The sequence below is a fragment of the Zingiber officinale genome, chromosome 7A, assembly GCF_018446385.1.
Source record: "Zingiber officinale cultivar Zhangliang chromosome 7A, Zo_v1.1, whole genome shotgun sequence".
NCBI lineage: Eukaryota > Viridiplantae > Streptophyta > Magnoliopsida > Zingiberales > Zingiberaceae > Zingiber > Zingiber officinale.
Window position 1 is genome coordinate 86,242,719 of NC_055998.1, and position 18,875 is coordinate 86,261,593.

At 38.6% G+C, this 18,875-nt stretch overlaps 1 protein-coding gene across 1 annotated transcript; it reads left to right on the forward strand.

Annotated features, from left to right (window-relative positions):
- Positions 1-8,078: 8,078 nt before the first annotated feature.
- On the forward strand, positions 8,079-18,198 carry LOC122001695 (eukaryotic translation initiation factor 5B-like). Its single transcript, XM_042556587.1, has 11 exons — positions 8,079-10,526; positions 10,640-10,747; positions 10,842-10,942; positions 11,053-11,143; positions 11,358-11,468; positions 11,554-11,619; positions 15,089-15,148; positions 15,251-15,808; positions 17,112-17,231; positions 17,316-17,435; positions 17,676-18,198. The coding sequence occupies exons 1-11, from the start codon at positions 8,202-8,204 to the stop codon at positions 17,739-17,741; spliced, it is 3,726 nt and encodes a 1,241-aa protein (XP_042412521.1). The 5' UTR covers positions 8,079-8,201; the 3' UTR covers positions 17,742-18,198.
- The last annotated feature ends 677 nt before the right edge of the window (positions 18,199-18,875 follow it).

Sequence of the window (18,875 nt, forward strand, 5' to 3'; positions counted from 1 at the left end):
AAACCAACATCCGGTCAACCTTGACCTGTTGGTATGTCATGCCTAGCATCTAGTCACTCCCTTGACCTGCTAGGACTCCCTTACCAAGTGTCCGGTCAATCCCTTTGACCCACTTGGACTTTTCTCTGTGCCAAGTATCCGGTCAATCCCTTTGACCTACTTGGACTTTTCTTTCATGCCAAGTATCCAGTCAATCCTTTGACCTACTTGGACTTCCCACCACCAGATGTCCGATCATCCTTGATCCATCTGGATTTTCCCTTGCCTGGCTTCACTCACCAGGACTTTCACCTAGCTTCACTCACTAGGGTTTTCCATCTGCCTAGCTTCACTCACTAGGACTTTCACCTGGCTTCACTCACCAGGATTTCCATCTGCCTAGCTTCACTCACTAGGACTTTCACCTGGCTTCACTCACCAGGATTTCCATCTGCCTAGCTTCACTCACTAGGACTTTCACCTGGCTTCACTCACCAGGATTTCCATCTGCCTAGCTTCACTCACTAGGACTTCCTTCTGCCTGGCTTCACTCACCAGGACTTCTCTTCTGCCTGGCTTCACTCACCAGGACTTTCATACTGCCTAGCTTCACTCACTAGGTCTTTCATTTTGCCTAACATCCCAGTTAGGACTTCCCAGTCAAGTATCCAGTCAACCTTGACCTACTTGACTCTTCTTCAATCAATATCTTATTGTCAAACATCTAAACCCAAACCAAGACTCAGCTTGGTTACCCAGGTCAACCTTGACCTGAGGGATATTGCACCAACAGGCTATTCACACCCCCCTCTCTAGCCGCTATCCGAAGGTCCTAATAAGTGGTATCAGAGCCAGGTTGCTCTTCGTCGGATTAACACCCGGGGAGCACGAGCTAGAGAATGGATCGACTCGGAGAAGACATCACGATTCCACCCTTCTACGAGTGCTACGACTTCGCGTATTGGAAGGTAAGAATGAAGTATTTTCTTATGACTAACCTAGCAAATTGGAATTGTGTACAAGTAGGTTTTATTCCTCCGGTGGATAGAAAGGGAGAACTTCTCAAGAAAAAGAAGTGGACGAAAGAACAAATCCACCAATCCACAATCAACGACGAGGTAACGAAAATCCTTGAATTTTCATTACCTAGTGATATCTTGTGTAAGATAGGTGGATACAACAATGCCAAGGAGTTGTGGAACAACTTGGCTAAGTTCCATGAGGAAAGCTCCAATTCAAGTCATGAAGAGGAGTCAAGTGAGCCAAGTAGCTCACATCATGGAGGTAAGGAATTAGAAGTTGAGGGCTACTCAACATCTATGGAAGAAGAGGAGGAGAGTTCTTCTTCAAGATTGGTGCAAGAAGAAGCTTCTACCTCCAGAAGGGATGAAGAAGAGAGCTTACATCCATCCTCAACCCTAGGTAACTCAAGCGATTTAATTTCAAGTAAATTACATATAATGTGCTTTGAGTGTAGGGAATATGGGCATTACAAGAGTAAATGTCCAAAGAGGATTAGGAAGACTCCACCGGCACCAAAGGTCAAGGAAGCCGGAGTCCCGAAACGCAAGAGCAAGGAGCACGTAGTGTGCTTCCAATGCGAAGGGGACATTATAGAAGTCAATGTCCGAGGGGGAGGCAACCTCACAAGGACAAGAGACCAAGCACATCTATAGGGGGAGCTAAGGCAAACCCTAAGGTATCCTTTAAGTCACATTCTTGCAATCCTTATAAGACACATGCTAGTAATTTTATTGCAATTGTCAATAATGATAAGCATGATAATCTTAGAAACCGATACATGTGCTTAGGTGCAAAACATGTTAGCCTAGACAAGAACAATACTAGAAATGCCAACCCTAGGACTAACTCATCTAAGGTTAAGGAAAACCTAGGTAGGAATCCCAAAACAACTAGACATATGCCTAGGAATACCTCAAAGAAAAATGACAAATTAAAACTTGAGGTATTAGAAAAGGAAAATCAAGTCTTGAGGTCAAGACTTGACACTTTAGAAAAGACCCTTAAGAATTTGGAGAAATTATCTTTAGGGCCTAAGGGTCAAACGCAAAAGCCCAAGGACATGAGAGGTTTGAGTCACAAACCTAAGTTTCAAGTGGTCAAGCCCACTTATTATAATGTTCCATTCGATTATGGAACAAGACCTAGGGCTAGGAAGACCATCACCAAGGTCACAAGGGGAGTCACCCCTAGAGTTGATCTTGATGAGTCCCAAATGGCCAAGGCTTTAAAGCCTAAGAGGGTCATTAGGAGGGTTGCTAGGGAAGTCATCCCTAGTGAATATTTAGTGAACCCAATGAGCTCAAATAGGTATTGGGTTCCTAAGAGCATGATTCCATCACGCTAGATGGATTAGAGTGTGTCAACCTTAATTGAATAGGTAGTTAATCTATTCATGACAAAAGGTGGCACTTTAGGAATTTTCAAGGTGTAATCAAGCCTTGAAAATGAAATTAAAAATTATTCCTAAGGTGATTAGGATGTGCCAACCACATTTGAGGAGTTTTCTAGGGTCAATCTAATTGGCACATAGTGATCTAAAAATCTTGAGTATATGTTTTTAGGTCTATTACACTTAGGAATATAGAATTTATGGCAAAATGATCAAAATTATCAAAAATGGCAACTAAAGCTAGAATTAGGTATTTTCTATACCTTTATATGTTATTTGCCATATATTGTTTGTCATATGTCATGTCATGACATCATATTTATTTTACTATCATTTGAAATGTCATGATAATGCTTAGGTTAGTTATATGTCATGTCTTATTTAAGTTTCATACTTTATGACATGACATCATGACATTGGCACATGTTTCCACTTATGATATTATTTTATGTCATGTCATCATCTCTTGCATTTATGATCAATTAATTTGATTTAAGGATAAAAACACAATTTGATATGGAGATCAAATTGTTGTTTAGAAAATGCATGAAAACTTAGCCTAAGATGACCTAAACCCATATCTCACATCAAAATTGACTTGGATGTGTTTGATACACCTTAGATGTGTGTGAGATATTAGGATTATGAGTTAGGATCAAGGTGCATAGCTCTTGTACCTAGATGAGCCTAATTCTAAATGGAGGATCATAGGGAAAGCTTGCGTACAAGTCATGTGCACTTAGCCCTAAGATTGTGGTCCTAAATTGAATGGTTTAAAATCATTTCAAAATTGATTTGAAAAACCTTGATGAAGCTTTTCTAGTGATAGCATTCATCATTGAGCAAGTTGATACAAAGTTGAGGTAAATTTGAACTATTTCAAAGTTTTTAAACTTTGTATCAAGATTTGAAAATGGAAGTTATTTTCATAGAAAATTATTTTTCCATGATAGTATATGTTATGAGGAATGTATCCTCAAAATTTCATAATTTTTGGAATTTTATGTAGTTTTGTAGGGGTTTCTGAATTTCGGAAGGAAGAAATTCAGAAATCAGAAATCGACATGTGTGACCGATCAGGAGGTTCCCTGATCGGTCCAGGGGATGCTGGATCGGTCACTGGACCGATCCAGGGAGCTCCTGATCGGTCTGGTGACCGATCGGGCGTGCCAAAATGTTGATTTTCGACTGTGTTGTTTGAAATTTCAGCTGAAAGTTAAAACACAGTTTGTGTTTTGGATTTCTAAATGGTCAAGGTCAAGGGGGAGTTGACTTTTAGGGAGAGTTTTTACTCTAAAGACTTGAGTGATATGGGATTATCATTAAGTTGATTGTTGACTTTAGTATCAAGGGGAAATTAAGGGTTTCAATGAAAGGTATGAGACTTTCATTAGGAATAAACTCTTGACCTTGATTCACTCTTTTTGATGTGTGTCAAAAAGGGGGAGAATGGGAGAATGTCCCAAGAATGTTCAAGGAAGAACATTAGAGTTTGGGGAGAATGTTCAAGGAAGAATATTGGGAAACCTAAGTTAGGTTATCGGGTTAACCTAACTTGTTTATGGTTTTGTCAAACATTAAAAAGGGGGAGATTGTTGGTGCAACCTTAGGTCAAGGTTGACCTGGTTGACCTGACTCGAGTTGACCTGACTCGAGTTGTATTTTGATGTTTGACGAGAATAGAAAAGTTCTATTCTGATGTTTGACAAGAATAGAAAAGTTCTATTCTGATGTTTGACGAGAATAGAAAAGTTGTATTCTGATGTTTGACAGAATACAAACTTGGGAGATTGTGGGTGCAATCTTTGGTCAAGGTTGACCTGGTTGACCCGAGGTGAGTCGACCTGATTCGGGAAATCCTGGTGAGTGAAGCCAGGTGAAAATCCTGGTGAGTGAAGCCAGGTGAAAGTCCTGGTGAGTGAAGCTAGGCAGTTGGAAAGTCCTGGTGAGTGAAGTCAGGCAGTTGGAAAGTCCTGGTGAGTGAAGCGAGGCAAGGGAAATCCAGATAGGTCAAGGTTGACCTGGTGAAAAGTCCAAGCAGGGAGCTTGGCACGAGAAAAGCCCAAGTATGGAGACTTGGCACGGGAAAAGTCCAAGTATGGAGACTTGGCACGGAAAAGTCCAAGCAGGGAGCTTGGCACGGGAAAAGTCTAAGTATGGAGACTTGACGTGGAAAAGTCCAAGCAGGGAGCTTGGCACGGGAAAAGTCCAAGTATGGAGACTTGGCACGGAGAAGTCTAAGCAGGGAGCTTGGCACGGGAAAAGTCCAAGTATGGAGACTTGGCACGGAAAAGTCCAAGTATGGAGACTTGGCACGGGAAAAGTCCAAGTATGGAAGCTTGGCATACGAAGTCAGAGAGGGCTCGATAGCTCGTTCTCCGGACTAGGTCAGAGAGGGCTCGGTAGCTCGTTCTCTGGACCGGACGAAGTCAGAGAGGGCTCGGTAGCTCGTTCTCCGGACTAGGTCAGAGAGGGCTCGGTAGCTCGTTCTCTGGACCGGACGAAGTCGAAGAGGGTTCGGCAGCTCGTTCTCCGGACTAGGTCAGAAAGGGCTCGGTAGCTCGTTCTCTGGACCGGACGAAGTCGGAGAGGGCTCGGTAGCTCGTTCTCCGGACTAGGTCAGAGAGGGCTCGGTAGCTCGTTCTCTGGATCGGACGAAGTCGGAGAGGGCTCGGTAGCTCGTTCTCCGGACTAGGTCAGAGAGGGCTCGATAGCTCGTTCTCAGGACCAGGTAGGTTTAGGGCTGGGAGCTCTAAACCTGGATCGGTCTGGTGACCGATCCAATGATACGGCTGATCAGTCTGCAGACCGATCAGTAACCAGTCAGTGTGGTACTGTGAGTTATCTGATCGGTCTGGAGACCGATCAGGAAGCAACACAGAGGAAAAGGAGAGAAAGGACTGATCGGTCCAGGGACCGATCAGATCCCTCCTTGACCGATCAGGATATGGTCTGATCCGTCCAGGCTTAGCCTGATCGGTCTGTGGATCGATCAGGGATCTCCTGGACCGATCAGGTGATCGGTCCAGGCATAGTCGTTGAGTCACAACGGCTATCTCCGTCTTCTTCGTAGAACTCTGTCACCAGGTGAGCAGATGCAGGTTATAAAGAGGTCGAGGGCTTCTACAGTGTAATAGTTGCTTCTTCCTGGTTCCTTCTGCTCTTACTGAGCTTTGCTGAGCTCATACTTCTTGAAGCTTCAAGTGAGCTTCCTTCGGCTGGTTCAGCTGCTGTTGGGCATCCGTGAAGTTGTTGCTTCATCAACGGACTCCCGTCGACGAGAAGGTAAAGTGTTTTTACATTCGTATTGCTTTTTGTTTCTTGCTTTCTTTCTTGTACTCCTATCTTGCTGTTGCAAGTGATTGTGGCGAGGTTTCTCCACCCAGAAGGAGTTCATATTAGCTGGTTATCCGGGGTCTCATCCACCGACGGATTGATAGGCTTCGTCCACCTTACGGACACGCCGAGGAGTAGGAGTATCATCTCCGAACCTTGTTACATCGCTGTGCTTGAGGTTTGATTTCTCCATTTATGTTTCTGTTGTTATTTTTCCGCTGCGCTAACTTGATTTGTAGAAAGAAACGCAAATTTGAGGTCGGCTATTCACACCCCCCTCTCTAGTCGCTATCCGAAGGTCCTAACAGAAATGTGGTGCAATCAGAGCTCTCTTGGTCGATCAATGGATTTCGACCGAGATCGGCCGAAATCATAACTTGGGCTTGATATGAACTCATATCAGGCTTAAGATGGGATTTCGGTCAATTTCAATCGAAATCCATTAATCCACCTAGAGAGCTCCGATTGCACTCATTTCAGGTCCTGTGGATTCTTGAGGTTGCAAGAATTCGAATATGTCCTCCATTGTTTAGTTCAGCTTCTCCGAAGGTGAGATTTTATTTCAGGCGGGATTTTATTTCAGGCCCAATGTATGTAAGATATCAGTCGATTCTTTCAATAACATTTTAATACATCCGGAGAAACCAAAATAAAATTAACAATGGATAGGATATTTGAACTCTTTACAACCTCAGAAATCTACAGGATATGAAATGGGTACATTCAGATCTCACTAGGTCAATCAGTGAGTTTTGACCGAAGCCCACTAATTGACCTAGAGAACTCCGATTGCACCCATTTCAGGTCTTGTGAATTTCTTAGGTTGTAAGGAGTTCAAATATACTATCCATTATTTTTTTCGGCTACTCTGAAGGTATTAAAATGTTATTGAAAAATCAACTAATATCCTGCATATGTTGGGCCTGATATAAATCCAGAGAAATCGAAATAATTAATGGAGGATATATTTGGGCTCCTTACAACCTCAGGAATCCACAGGAGCTGAAATGTGTACAATCGAAGCTCTCTAGGTTGATTAATGAATTTCGACCAAAATCGATTGAAATCCACGTTAGGCCAAAATAAATAATGGAAAACATATTTAAACTTTTACAACCTAAGAAATTCATAGGACCTTAAATGGGTGCAAATACATCCGGAGCTCTCTAGGTCGATTAATGGATTTCGACTGAAATCGGTCAAAATTTCACATTGGGCCTCATATAAATTTCCACCCTGAAGAAGTCGAAATAAACAATGGAGGGTATATTTGGACTCCTTACAACTTCTGGAATCTACAGAAACTGAAATGGGTGCAATCGGAGCTTTTTAAGTTGATTAATGGATTTCGATCGATTTCTTACATCCATTTTAGTTCCTATGGATTCTTGAGGTTACAAGGAGTCCAAATATGCCCTCCATTGTTTATTTCGTCTTCTTCGAAGGTGAAATTTTATATCAGGCCCAATGTTTGTAAGATATCAACTGATTCTTTCAATAACATTTTAATACCTTCGAAGAAGATGAAATAAATAATGGATATTATATTTGAACTTCTTGTAATTTCAGAAATCCACAAACTTGAAATGAGTGCAATCGGAGTTCTCTAGGTCAATTACTAGGTTTCGGTCAAAATCCACTGATTAACATAAAAAATTCTGATTGCACTCATTTCAGATCCTGTAGATTTCTAAGGTGGTAAAGAGTTCAAATATGCTATCCATTATTATTTTTTGTCTTCCCTAGTAGGTTTCGGTCAAAATCCACTGATTAACCTAAAAAATTCTGATTGCACTCATTTCAGATTCTGTAGATTTCTAAGGTGGTAAAGAGTTCAAATATGCTATCCATTATTATTTTTTGTCTTCCCTAGTGGAGGTGTTTTGAAAAAAAAAATGAATTTGAGTATAATAAATCGATAGGTGAGAGAGAGATTAGCTTTCCTCGATGGTGACAAAAGATGAATACGCTTGTCTCCGACATCCCCATTAATCCATCTTAGAAATAATATAGAAGAGATAAATCACGAATGACTACTAAATTCCACGAGTAAAGAGAGGGAGTGGAGAGTAAAGAGAGGGAGTGGCGAGAGAATGAGAAAGACTATGGTTGTACGTATTTAATAGAAGGGGGTATAATGAAAAAATCAATTAAATTAGTATAACTTTTTGATAATTAACAAAGCGCCTTCTAGTAAATTGCCTCTTCGCTTTTCTTTACGAAGTCTTTTTTTTTTTAATTCCTTTTCCTTTCCTTCTGGTGGAGTAAACACTGAACAAAGACTTCGAGAGGGATTGTTTTGAAAAAGTATATCGACTACGGGGATGGATAAAAGCTACGCGTGTTGATTTATATACTGAATACTAATTTTAGCGTTAGGGTTGCCGAAGCGAAGCCGATCTCGCTCTCGAAACTCTACCTCGCTGTCTTTGTTCGCCGTGTATGAATTGGAAGAATTCCATTGAGGAGAGTGATGGGTCGGAAGAAGAACTTTAACATCAACGACGACGAGTACTCCTTGCCGGAGGAACCGGAGCAGTCACTGCCAGCGAGTCATGGAGCAGAGGTAGAAAGCCGCCCCGCTGCGGGATCTAAGAAGAGTAAGAAGGGCGGAAAGAACCAGGGCAACGCTGCCGTCGCTGATGATCCTCCGGATGTCCTTGCTGCTGCGGCTGACGTCGTTCCTCATCAAGAGGACGAAGGTGATGTGGCCCCCCTAGTCTTCTCCGGTAAGAAGAAATCCTCTAAATCTAAGAAGGGTAATATCGCTGGGAGTGGGTTTGCATCCCTTAACTCATTTGGGGATGAGGCGGATGATGAGGAGCCAGAAGAGAACGCGAAATCGAAGACCGAACCTGAGGTTGGTCGCTATGCGGAGGATGAGGTGGATGAAAGCAGGGATTTTGACGTGGAACCGAGTCGTCAGGGAAATTTGCAGGATGTAGGTTCAAGGAAGCAACAGAAGAAGAAAAAGAAAAAGGGTGGACGGACTGCCCAAGAGGAGGAGGACTTAGAAAAACTCCTGCTTGAGCTGGGTGAAGCCCCTGCGTCTGCTCCGACCCAAGCATTACCTCCTGCATTAGTTGAAGATGGTGGTGAGGAGATCAATGATCCTGAATTCGAATCAAACGATCCAGGGAATGAAGTTGAGGAAGTTGCCTCAAAGAAGCAGCAGAAGAAAAAGAAAAAGAAGAGTGGAAGAACTGCCCAGGAGGAGGAAGACTTAGATAAGATTCTCGCTGAACTTGGGGATGGCCCGCCACCAGCGCAACCAAGTGTGGCAGCTCCGGCACCATCTCCTGAGGTGGTGGAGGAATCAACTCCAGCTCCTGTAGAGCAGCCAGAGGCTGCGGATAAAGACGGGGAGGTTGAAGGTGAGTCAGCGGCTGCTAAGAAGAAGAAGAAGAAGAAAGAGAAGGAGAAAGAGAAGAAAGCTGCAGCTGCTGCTGCTGCTGCGACACCATCTGTTGTTACTGTTAAGGACGAGAAGAAGGATGAAGCAAAGGGAAAGGTTCCTGACAAGAAGTTGCCCAAACATGTGAGGGAGATGCAGGAAGCACTGGTGAGGAGGAAGGAGGCAGAAGAGAGGAAGAAAAGGGAAGAGGAGGAGAGGCTTAGGAAGGAGGAGGAAGAGAGGAAGCGGCTAGAGGAATTGGAGAGACAAGCGGAGGAGGCAAAAAGGAGAAAGAAGGAAAGGGAAAAGGAGAAGTTGCTGAAGAAGAAACAGGAGGGCAAACTTTTGACGGCTAAACAAAAGGATGAGCAGAGAAGGCTAGAGGCAATGAGGAAACAATTCCTTTCTCAGAATGAGATTCCAAGTGGTGATGTTGTTCCAGAGATAAAAAAGAGACCCAGGTATGATACAAAGAAGGCGAAGCAGGCTCAACATAAGGTTTCTGAAACAGACAAGATGATGGAGAATGAGAATGAAGCAGATGAACCTGGCATACTGCAAGTTGTGGAAGATGCTATAGTTGAAGAGGACTCAAAATCTCAAGCTGGGGATGCTGAAGACAAAGATGAAGGAGATCAGGGAACAGAAGATGTTAAAGCATTGGATGAGGATGAAGATGACGAAGAATGGGATGCAAAGAGTTGGGATGATCTTGATGTGACATTGCCTTCTGCAAGCCCTTTTGCTGAAGAGGATCAGGAAGCCACAACAAAATCTGTAGTTAAGGGAACTTCTGAACGGGTGGTAACCTCGTCTTTGGAACTTCAAGCAGATTTAGAGGCACCTTCAAAGCTTACTGTAAAAAAGGTGGTGGCTCCCCAGAAAACTACAAAGACTATTGAGTCTAACAAAGGGGTTGAAGGTGAAAGGGAATCGGTTAAGAATATTAAAGGGGGAAAAGAATCTTTTAAGAAGCCAGAGTCAACTGATGTGGAGGATAAATCCAAAACAAGTGGTCCTGATCTCCGCTCACCGATTTGTTGCATTCTTGGGCATGTAGATACCGGGAAGACCAAGCTCTTAGATTGCATCCGACGCACCAATGTACAAGAGGGAGAAGCTGGTGGTATCACCCAGCAGATTGGGGCTACATATTTTCCAACAGAAAATATAAGGGAAAGGACAAAAGAGTTAAAGGCTGATGCAACACTAAAGGTTCCAGGTTTGCTTGTCATTGATACCCCAGGGCATGAGTCCTTCTCCAATCTGCGGTCTAGAGGTTCAAGCCTGTGTGATATTGCTATAGTGGTTGTGGATATTATGCATGGGCTTGAGCAGCAAACTATTGAATCACTTAACCTTTTAAAAAGTCGGGACACAGAGTTTATTGTTGCACTAAATAAGGTGAATATTTATGGTTTTACTAACACTGATAATTGTAGTTTTTACGTACTAAATTTATTTCTTGTAAATTACTTACAATTTACAAATATATATGTATTTTTCTAATCTCCAAGGTGGATCGACTGTATGGTTGGAAATCATTCCCAAATGCACCCATTATCAAGGCAATCAAACAACAGTCTAACGATGTGAAGAATGAATTTGATATGAGGCTTACTCAGGTGAATACTGTGTGTGCTACCATGAATGCTTTGCTCTGCTATCTTTTTGTTATAATTTATTTTGTCTCAATATTTTATTTCCTCTTTTTGCTAGATCATTACCCAATTCAAAGAGCAGGGCTTGAACACAGCTCTGTACTACAAGAATAGAGAAATGGGTGAAACATTCAACATAGTTCCAACAAGTGCAATCAGGTAACATCTACATTGCACGAGAAAGTTCTTCGTAAATACCTTGTTTGATTTTTTATGAAAAAATTTTATGATGCATAATTAATGTTAAATATTTATGTATATATTGCCAGTGGTGAAGGCATACCAGATCTACTCTTATTGTTGGTGCAATGGGCACAAAAAACAATGGAAGATAAACTTACTTTTGTTGATGAAGTTCAGGTTTGTTAGGAGTACTTATTCTGCATTGGACTGTTTATGCACTCTATCCTATATTATTTCTTTCTTCATCATGTCAGATACACACTTTTGATGTTACTCTTGTAATGCCATTTGAATATATATAAAGCCATGAATTTCTGAACGAATACATATTCATTGTATTTTGTTTGTAAATGTTAGATTGACATGGCCTTGTTCTTGATATATATTTCAGTGTACAGTGTTGGAGGTTAAAGTGATTGAAGGTTTAGGGACAACCATAGATGTTGTACTAGTGAATGGTGTTCTTCATGAGGGTGATCAGATAGTTGTTTGTGGAATGCAGGTATTCATTTTTTTTCACCTCTAGTTGGCTCATTTCCTTCTGTTTTCTCTTCTGAAAATCTGATTGCAACTAATTTTACACTCAGGGCCCCATTGTGACCAGCATTAGAGCTTTGCTGACTCCCCACCCCATGAAGGAGCTCCGAGTGAAGGTGAGTTGATGACTTGGTTGTGATATTTTTGCTGGTTTAGTGTATGTGATCCAGAGGATATGGCTTGATAAGTAAAACTCAATAGATACCATATTTTTGCTGGTTTAGTGTATGAGACCCCAAGTGAATAAAGATAGGTTGGCCATGCTTACAATATCTAAGATCATAGAATAAACAAGAAATTGTAGAATTACTTATATGTCTTGTCTCTAGTGCCCGACATTCAAAAAAGTTATTAAACATGTAATTTGGTAGCTTTCCTGTGACTTGAACTATTTTCTGCTCATTCCATCTCTTCTTAGAAACATCACGAGTAGATTCAAAAGTAATGCCGAATCACTGTGTATGATTCTTCTGTAGCAACTAAGGTAAAGTATAAATAGAATGTATGCAAGGTTAGTCACATAATCTGAACTGTTCCAATTCTGTAAGATACAAAATTTTGTATTAGATAACTACAAGTAGATTGATCACAATCAACATGCATAAAGGTAAATGTCTGCTTAAACTGTTAAATGTAGTCTACTAGCAACAAAATGGCAAACTACCTTATAGAAGAAATATAAAATTGGTGTTTTTATCCATGATTTATGGTTCATGCTGATGAATAATAAACCAGCGAATGAAATATCGTTCTGTACCGCCCGGCACGAACAGTTTTTACTATTTCGCCAGGCGGGAGAAATCGGCACAGGAGGCATTCCCATCTCGGATGCATCACAGGTGGCGTTAGAGGAGTTGTGAGACGTCTCCGATGGCACCATAACCATACCGCAACGCCTTCGGAGCCAAAAGCGTCACAGGACGCTTCCTACCGCATCAAAGGCGTTGTGGGCCGTCTCTTGTATTGAAGGCATTGCTAGAAAAGTCCGGACCCCCCGCCCTCCTCGGCGTTTCTTTTTCCAATCAAAATTAAATTTTCTATTTAATTAACTTAAACAATTTTTAGGATATATGCGATATTTTGAACAGATTTTTATAAATCCTAATTAAATTATCCTAATAAAACATATAAAAAATATATTTAAACTTAAAATACATTTTATTAATTAATATTCTGAAAATTTGTTTTTAAATGTTCTAAATTTCATTTAAAAATTTAAAAATTTAAAAATTTAAAATTTTAAAAAATCTAATAATTCTGATTTATATTCTAATATATAATTTTTTATTATTTTAAATTTCATTTACTTTTTTTAAAAATTCTAATAAATTACATTTATATTCTGATATTTTTTTTATTATTTTGTTTTTTTACTTGATATTTTTTAATATTTAAAATATATATTATTTAATTAATAATGAGTTAAATGAATAAATAGTTAATTTATATAATTATTATATATAAAGTAATATCTTTATATTAACTTATATATTTATTATTATAGATAGATCAATTTTAATTCAAGTTCCTAATAGATCAATTTTTTTAAAAGAAAATTATATTTATTATTTTTTCTAACAATATTAAGTTGTTCAATAATTGAGAACTTACAAAAAATCAATAAACTTATTTTTATATACAAGATAAATATATTTATCTTATAATTACTATATATAAATAAAAAAATACCAAAATTGTATTGACACAGCACGATTCCGAAGTCATATCGTTCCGGTCTGAGACCGAAACCTCAACACGGATAGAAATTTTAAATCTTGTAATAAACAACAATTCATGGTTGTATTTGGTTGATAGGAGCCATTAATTTGGTTAAACATTTCCACTGCTCAATTAAAAATTTACATGGATTGTGTATGATCAAGGTTTACTTTTACATGTCATGGGAAATAAACTCAGAAGTAATTCTCATGGTAAAGGGATCATGGACACTGGATATCTCTCTTTACTGCCCATCAATTGACAAAATATTGTATTGTTAATTGGCCATGAATTTGAAGAGTAGAGAAGTAATTTTTAGTTTTGTGTTTTCAGACTTTTGTTTCTTGGTTTCAAGTTATTTTAAATTAACAGTTATTTTCTCAATTGTGTCTCTAAATAAATACAGGAGTTCAGTGTTGATGCCTAGGATTTTCCCACTGACTCTAAAATTTGGAGTTACATTAAACATTTGCGTTTGGTTATTATACCAAATTCAAGATCTATCTTCCAGATGTAATTCCACAATTTTTTGGTTTTTAAGTTAAGTTGATTTCTATGAATACCATGTTTCTGGGATTTGAATGTGATTTTTTTTTTCAGGATTTTTTTCACCATGTTAGCTTGAAGTCAAATTGAGTAATTCGTTTTTGGTTGCCATTTCAATTGTTGATCATATTTGAAATTGCTTATTGTTGAAAAGATGGCTTACATGATCAGAAATGGATTCTTGGAGAAATGGATTCTTGGACAACCTAGGTTCATGACCATGCATTGGTGGGTCCTGCTCCAACTGATCAGTAGGATCAATATTGTTTTAATTTATCTGAGAGCATTTGGAGCTCGCAGATTAGGTGCTTCTATTGGTTCCTGGTGCTTAGGTTATCTGAGGTGTTTCGGATTCTGATCTAGACAAATTATATTTGATTAGAATAGGTTGTAGTGAGCTTTGGTTGGAGTGGTTAGTATTATTTTTGTTTGCTAATAAGAAAATAGGAATACAGTTCTCGTGATTCTATTAATTTTGTTGGATCATGAACGGTCTTATTCAGTAGAATGGTGATATAGATGGTCAGTAGTTCTTTTTAGGCAAACTGACTGAAGTTGCCATGATGATGTTTTGATCTAAATTTTCATTGTTAAGCAATGTCTTTTATATGAAATGTTGGACAATGAATTGTTATATGGAGGATTAGAGGTGGATGCTTAACTGTTAAAATTTTATTTGAAGCATTGAGTTAAATCTGTAAATTCTTTTGTTACAAACTGACTTAATTTTTCACCTTACAATTTTTTTCATCTGGGCAAACTAACTAGTTCCATGATGATACTTTAATGTAAATTTTCTTTGTTAGACAATGTTTTTCATATGAAACGTTGGCAATGAGTTGCTATATGGAAAATTAGAGGCCATTGGTTTTCTCAACTGTTAAAATGTTATTTGAAGCATTGAGTTAAATCTGCAAATTCTTCTGTTACAAACTGAATTCTTTTGTCTTACACTTTTTGTCTGAACTTTTAGATGGATTGTGATTTACTGTTCATTCTGCAATGCAGCATAATTTGTTTCTTACCTAAAGTTTATGATCTGCAATGATGTTTAGGATGTCATTGTTATGTAAAACATTTATGAATCATGAGCAAATCTATTTTTTATACTTCTTTAAAATTTTTAGCATAATTGAAAATGTGATCAGTTGATACTTGACTTTTCTTTTTATATGGTGGGAAAACCTAAAACGTTCTAGTTATTGGCATTAATTATGATTATGATTCTTGCATGGAAAATACAGCAGTCATAGGTATCATTTGAATTCCATGTGTTGACTGCCTACTTGTTTAATGCCTGGCTGTTTTATGTTTTCTCAGGGCTCGTACTTGCATCACAAAGAGATTAAAGCAGCCCAAGGTGTGAAGATTTCTGCACAGGTATATCTGGATTGTAGATTTGTAGTGCAATCTGTATGCCTCTGCAAACCTCCACTCTTTAAAATTCTTTTATTTACTTAAGCTACTTTGTCTGGGTTACAGGGCCTTGAACATGCCATTGCAGGCACATCCCTGTATGTGCTAAAACCTGATGATGATTTGGAAGAATTGAAGGAAATTGTAATGCAGGATGTGGAAAAGGTTATGAGCCGGATAGACAAAAGTGGGGAAGGTGTTTATGTACAAGCGTCAACCCTTGGGTCATTGGAGGCACTTACAGAATTTTTGAGAAGCTCAGATGTGAACATTCCTTTCTGTGATTTTAGCATAGGTCCAGTACACAAGAAGGATGTCATGAAGGCCAGTGTCATGCTTGAGAGGAAGAAAGAATATGCAACCATTTTAGCTTTTGATGTTAAAGTGATGGCTGATGCTCGAGAGCTTGCAGAGGAGACTGGTGTTAGAATATTTGTTGCAGACATTATATATCATCTGTTTGATCAGTTCAAGGCTTATATTGATAATCTAAGGGAAGAAAAGAAGAAGGAAAGTGCTGAAGAGGCAGTATTTCCTTGTGTTCTAAAGATCATGCCAAACTGTGTTTTCAACAAGAAAGATCCCATTGTTCTGGGCGTGGATGTTCTTGAAGGAATCCTTAAGGTAATATAATTTGAAATTCATTTCCTCATTTATATTGGATTGTTTTTTCAGTGTTAAATCTTCCAAGGATCATCACCCTTTTCTAATTCTAGCTTCTGTTTTAAAAAGTAATATCACCATATGCTTACGCATTAATGCGCCTCATGGTACTGCATATTTGGTGCCATTATGCGGTCAGGTTATATATGCAATTAAAGGTACTCACATAATGCAGTTGAATGTGGATCACATGGAGCATACAAGGCCGTGTACTATTGAAATATTTAATTAGCAAGCTGATATTATAGAATGATTGAATTAGTGTTTTAATAAATAAGGTATATTTGCAGAAGTCAAATATTCTAGTTTATATTTTAGTTAAATGCACATGTGTGATTTTGATAAAATGATAAGGATTCCTTGGTTATAGAAGATAAGAAATGTGAGAAAGTGACTGAAAATTTGAAACAATAATTTAGTCATAGAAGCCTTGGGGAGTTAATAGGCTCTTTTCATTCTTGGAACTCCAATTCCATGTACCTTGAACTGAACTCGGATTTAAATGGAGAGTATGGAGGTTCATTGGGCAATGGGAGTCAATAATGATTTTAACAATGACAATATTTTCTTGAAACTCTCTTCTATAAAATTATTAATGATTTTACCTTCCATTTATTGTTAATTTTTTCCGAAGAAACTAAGCATGCATTTTTTATTACTAGATGATATAAAGTTAGTCCCATGTGCATTTTTGTTATCAACAAACCGTGAGATGTAAACTACTTATAAATATCTAATAGTTGATTAAATTCATAAGAACCTATAACTATAGTTCTGTAATTGTTATTTAAATTAGAATAATCTTCAATAAGAATGACATGAGCAAATATTTAGATCTACAAAAATTGTCTTTTTGGACTGTTTATATCTTTATGTATATTAATTTTGAATAAAGAATGTATATGTAACGCATATATCCCATCATATGAATGTTTGTCATGCAATCTTCCAATTGCATACCATGTGTGCAACACACTCACGGGGCTATAGGAAACCGATGCCCTCAGAACTTTTGTAAACACCAGCGACTCTAAAAACTTTGGTATTAATGGAATTACATTCTGGAAGGAAATTTAGTTTGCTAGACGAATATGCTTTGTATCAGAAGCCCACCACCATCGTGGTGTTTAGATGTGATAATCTTGCAACTCACAGATCAATCTTGCAAGCCTTGACGTTAATTTCTAATGAAACAGTTGTTGCTTTCTTTTAGCTTGCAAGTGCTTGTTGAACATGCAGTGTGACAGTGTGCTATCAATTTCAGGTAGGAACACCAATTTGTATACCTTCAAGAGAATTCATAGACATAGGGAGAATTGCATCGATTGAGATTAATCACAAGCACGTAGATGTTGCGACAAAAGGACAGAAGGTGGCTATAAAGGTATCTATGGCATTTCCTACTTTAGCTTTGTTCCAAGGTTACTTCTTTTAATGTTAACTTACCAGTTTTCTGCTGTTTAAACAGATGGTTGGCACCAGCACTGAAGAGCAGCAGAAAATGTATGGGAGGCATTTTGATATTGATGATGAGCTTGTCAGTCATATCTCAAGGAAATCAATTGACATATTGAAAGCAAATTATAGGGTAAGAAAAAGATTGAGTATTTTTGTTCTCGTGTTGGAGTATTTTGAATGCAAACTCTGGATAGGATTGTCGTGTTGATTTTAATGTAAGATATTTGCTGCATGAGGTTTACCTTGCGTAGTTATAGCTGGATCTCATCCCTAAGCAGATGAGTAATCTATGAGATTGTGCCCGTGCAATGAATGAGTCATCCATTTTCCTTTTTGTATGTTTACTAACAAACTGAATTTGATCTCGTAGGATGATTTGTCAAATGACGAGTGGAGGCTTGTGGTAAGGTTAAAGACAATTTTCAAGATACCCTGAAGGAAACTTGACTATATCTATATCTGTGAGCTGTGTGACCTGATGGTCAGATCAGATTGCACCATCCAGATTGGTGAACGAAAAGAGGAGAGATGAACAATCAGTGGCGAGTGCACGATTTCAAGTTAATGGGGAAAAATATTATTACTGCTCGAGGAAAAAAAGTTATAGCTGCATATTTCATGCAAATTCTGGGTATTGTAAAGATTGTTTGTGGTTTGATAGTGTTGTCATTTGTGGTATTGCCGTATGGGTTTCCTTCTGAGCTGATGATGTGCAGCGAGATCATCGTAGAAATGACTTCTGTTTTGTTTTGGTCATCCATGCAAGGGATCAAAGTGTTTATTTGTAATAACGTACTATGTTTGAGGCCCCGGGTATAGGAAAAGGATTCTTTGAGTTGAGTGTATCACAAAATTTGATTAGCGTCGTTTCCTGAACAGCCAGCCTAGTTGAATCATGGTTTCAGGGCAATTCTTGCTACTTCGTATCCGAGGTTTGTCCTTTTGTACATATCTGATCTTGCCATTCAGTTTTATTATCAAGTTTTTAGTTTGACATTTTAAAATCAATTTTAATCTGCACATGTAACATGAACTGATTTCCTGTGCGTTCCCATTTGTGTTTATCTTTTTTTTTTTTTTTAAAGAAAAGCAAGGCGCGAGTTATTTCTTTTATTTGTTAAATGTACAGAACTTAAAATTTGAAAGGCAAATCTGAACATGAATATAACCAAGATAAACACAGCCTGGGCATAATTTACTTGAATCTTAGAATGCTGTCTATTTCTAGAATTAGGTGCCAAGGAGCGATTTTTAACCAAGGATCAAATCTGTTATATAAAAATAGATAGCCGTTGCGACTTATGCAGCCATCATGTCGAAATTCATGCTTATTTGTTTCACTCGCAGCGGTAGAATATGGACATATTTCACATGGAGTACGACTACCTTCAAGAGTGCTTGCGAATGGATGCACATAGAAATCCGTGCAACTTCTTGGCGAACTCAAACTAGATGGATAGGCTTCACATGCATAGTATATTAGATTTGGAGGCTTCGAATCCTTATGCAATAGGTGAAATTCATCATTCTCACATAATTAAGAGAGAGTAAATCAGAAAATCAAAACTAA

What these genes read in the sequence shown, in the direction of transcription:
- LOC122001695 (XM_042556587.1), top strand. Translation starts at nt 8,202, where the DNA reads ATGGGTCGGAAGAAGAACTTTAACATCAACGACGACGAGTACTCCTTG. An exon ending in GTTCCAACAAGTGCAATCAG is followed by an intron (nt 10,943 to 11,052) that starts GTAACATCTACA and finishes ATATATTGCCAG; the next exon opens with TGGTGAAGGCATACCAGATC. An exon ending in GTGTGAAGATTTCTGCACAG is followed by an intron (nt 15,149 to 15,250) that starts GTATATCTGGAT and finishes TCTGGGTTACAG; the next exon opens with GGCCTTGAACATGCCATTGC.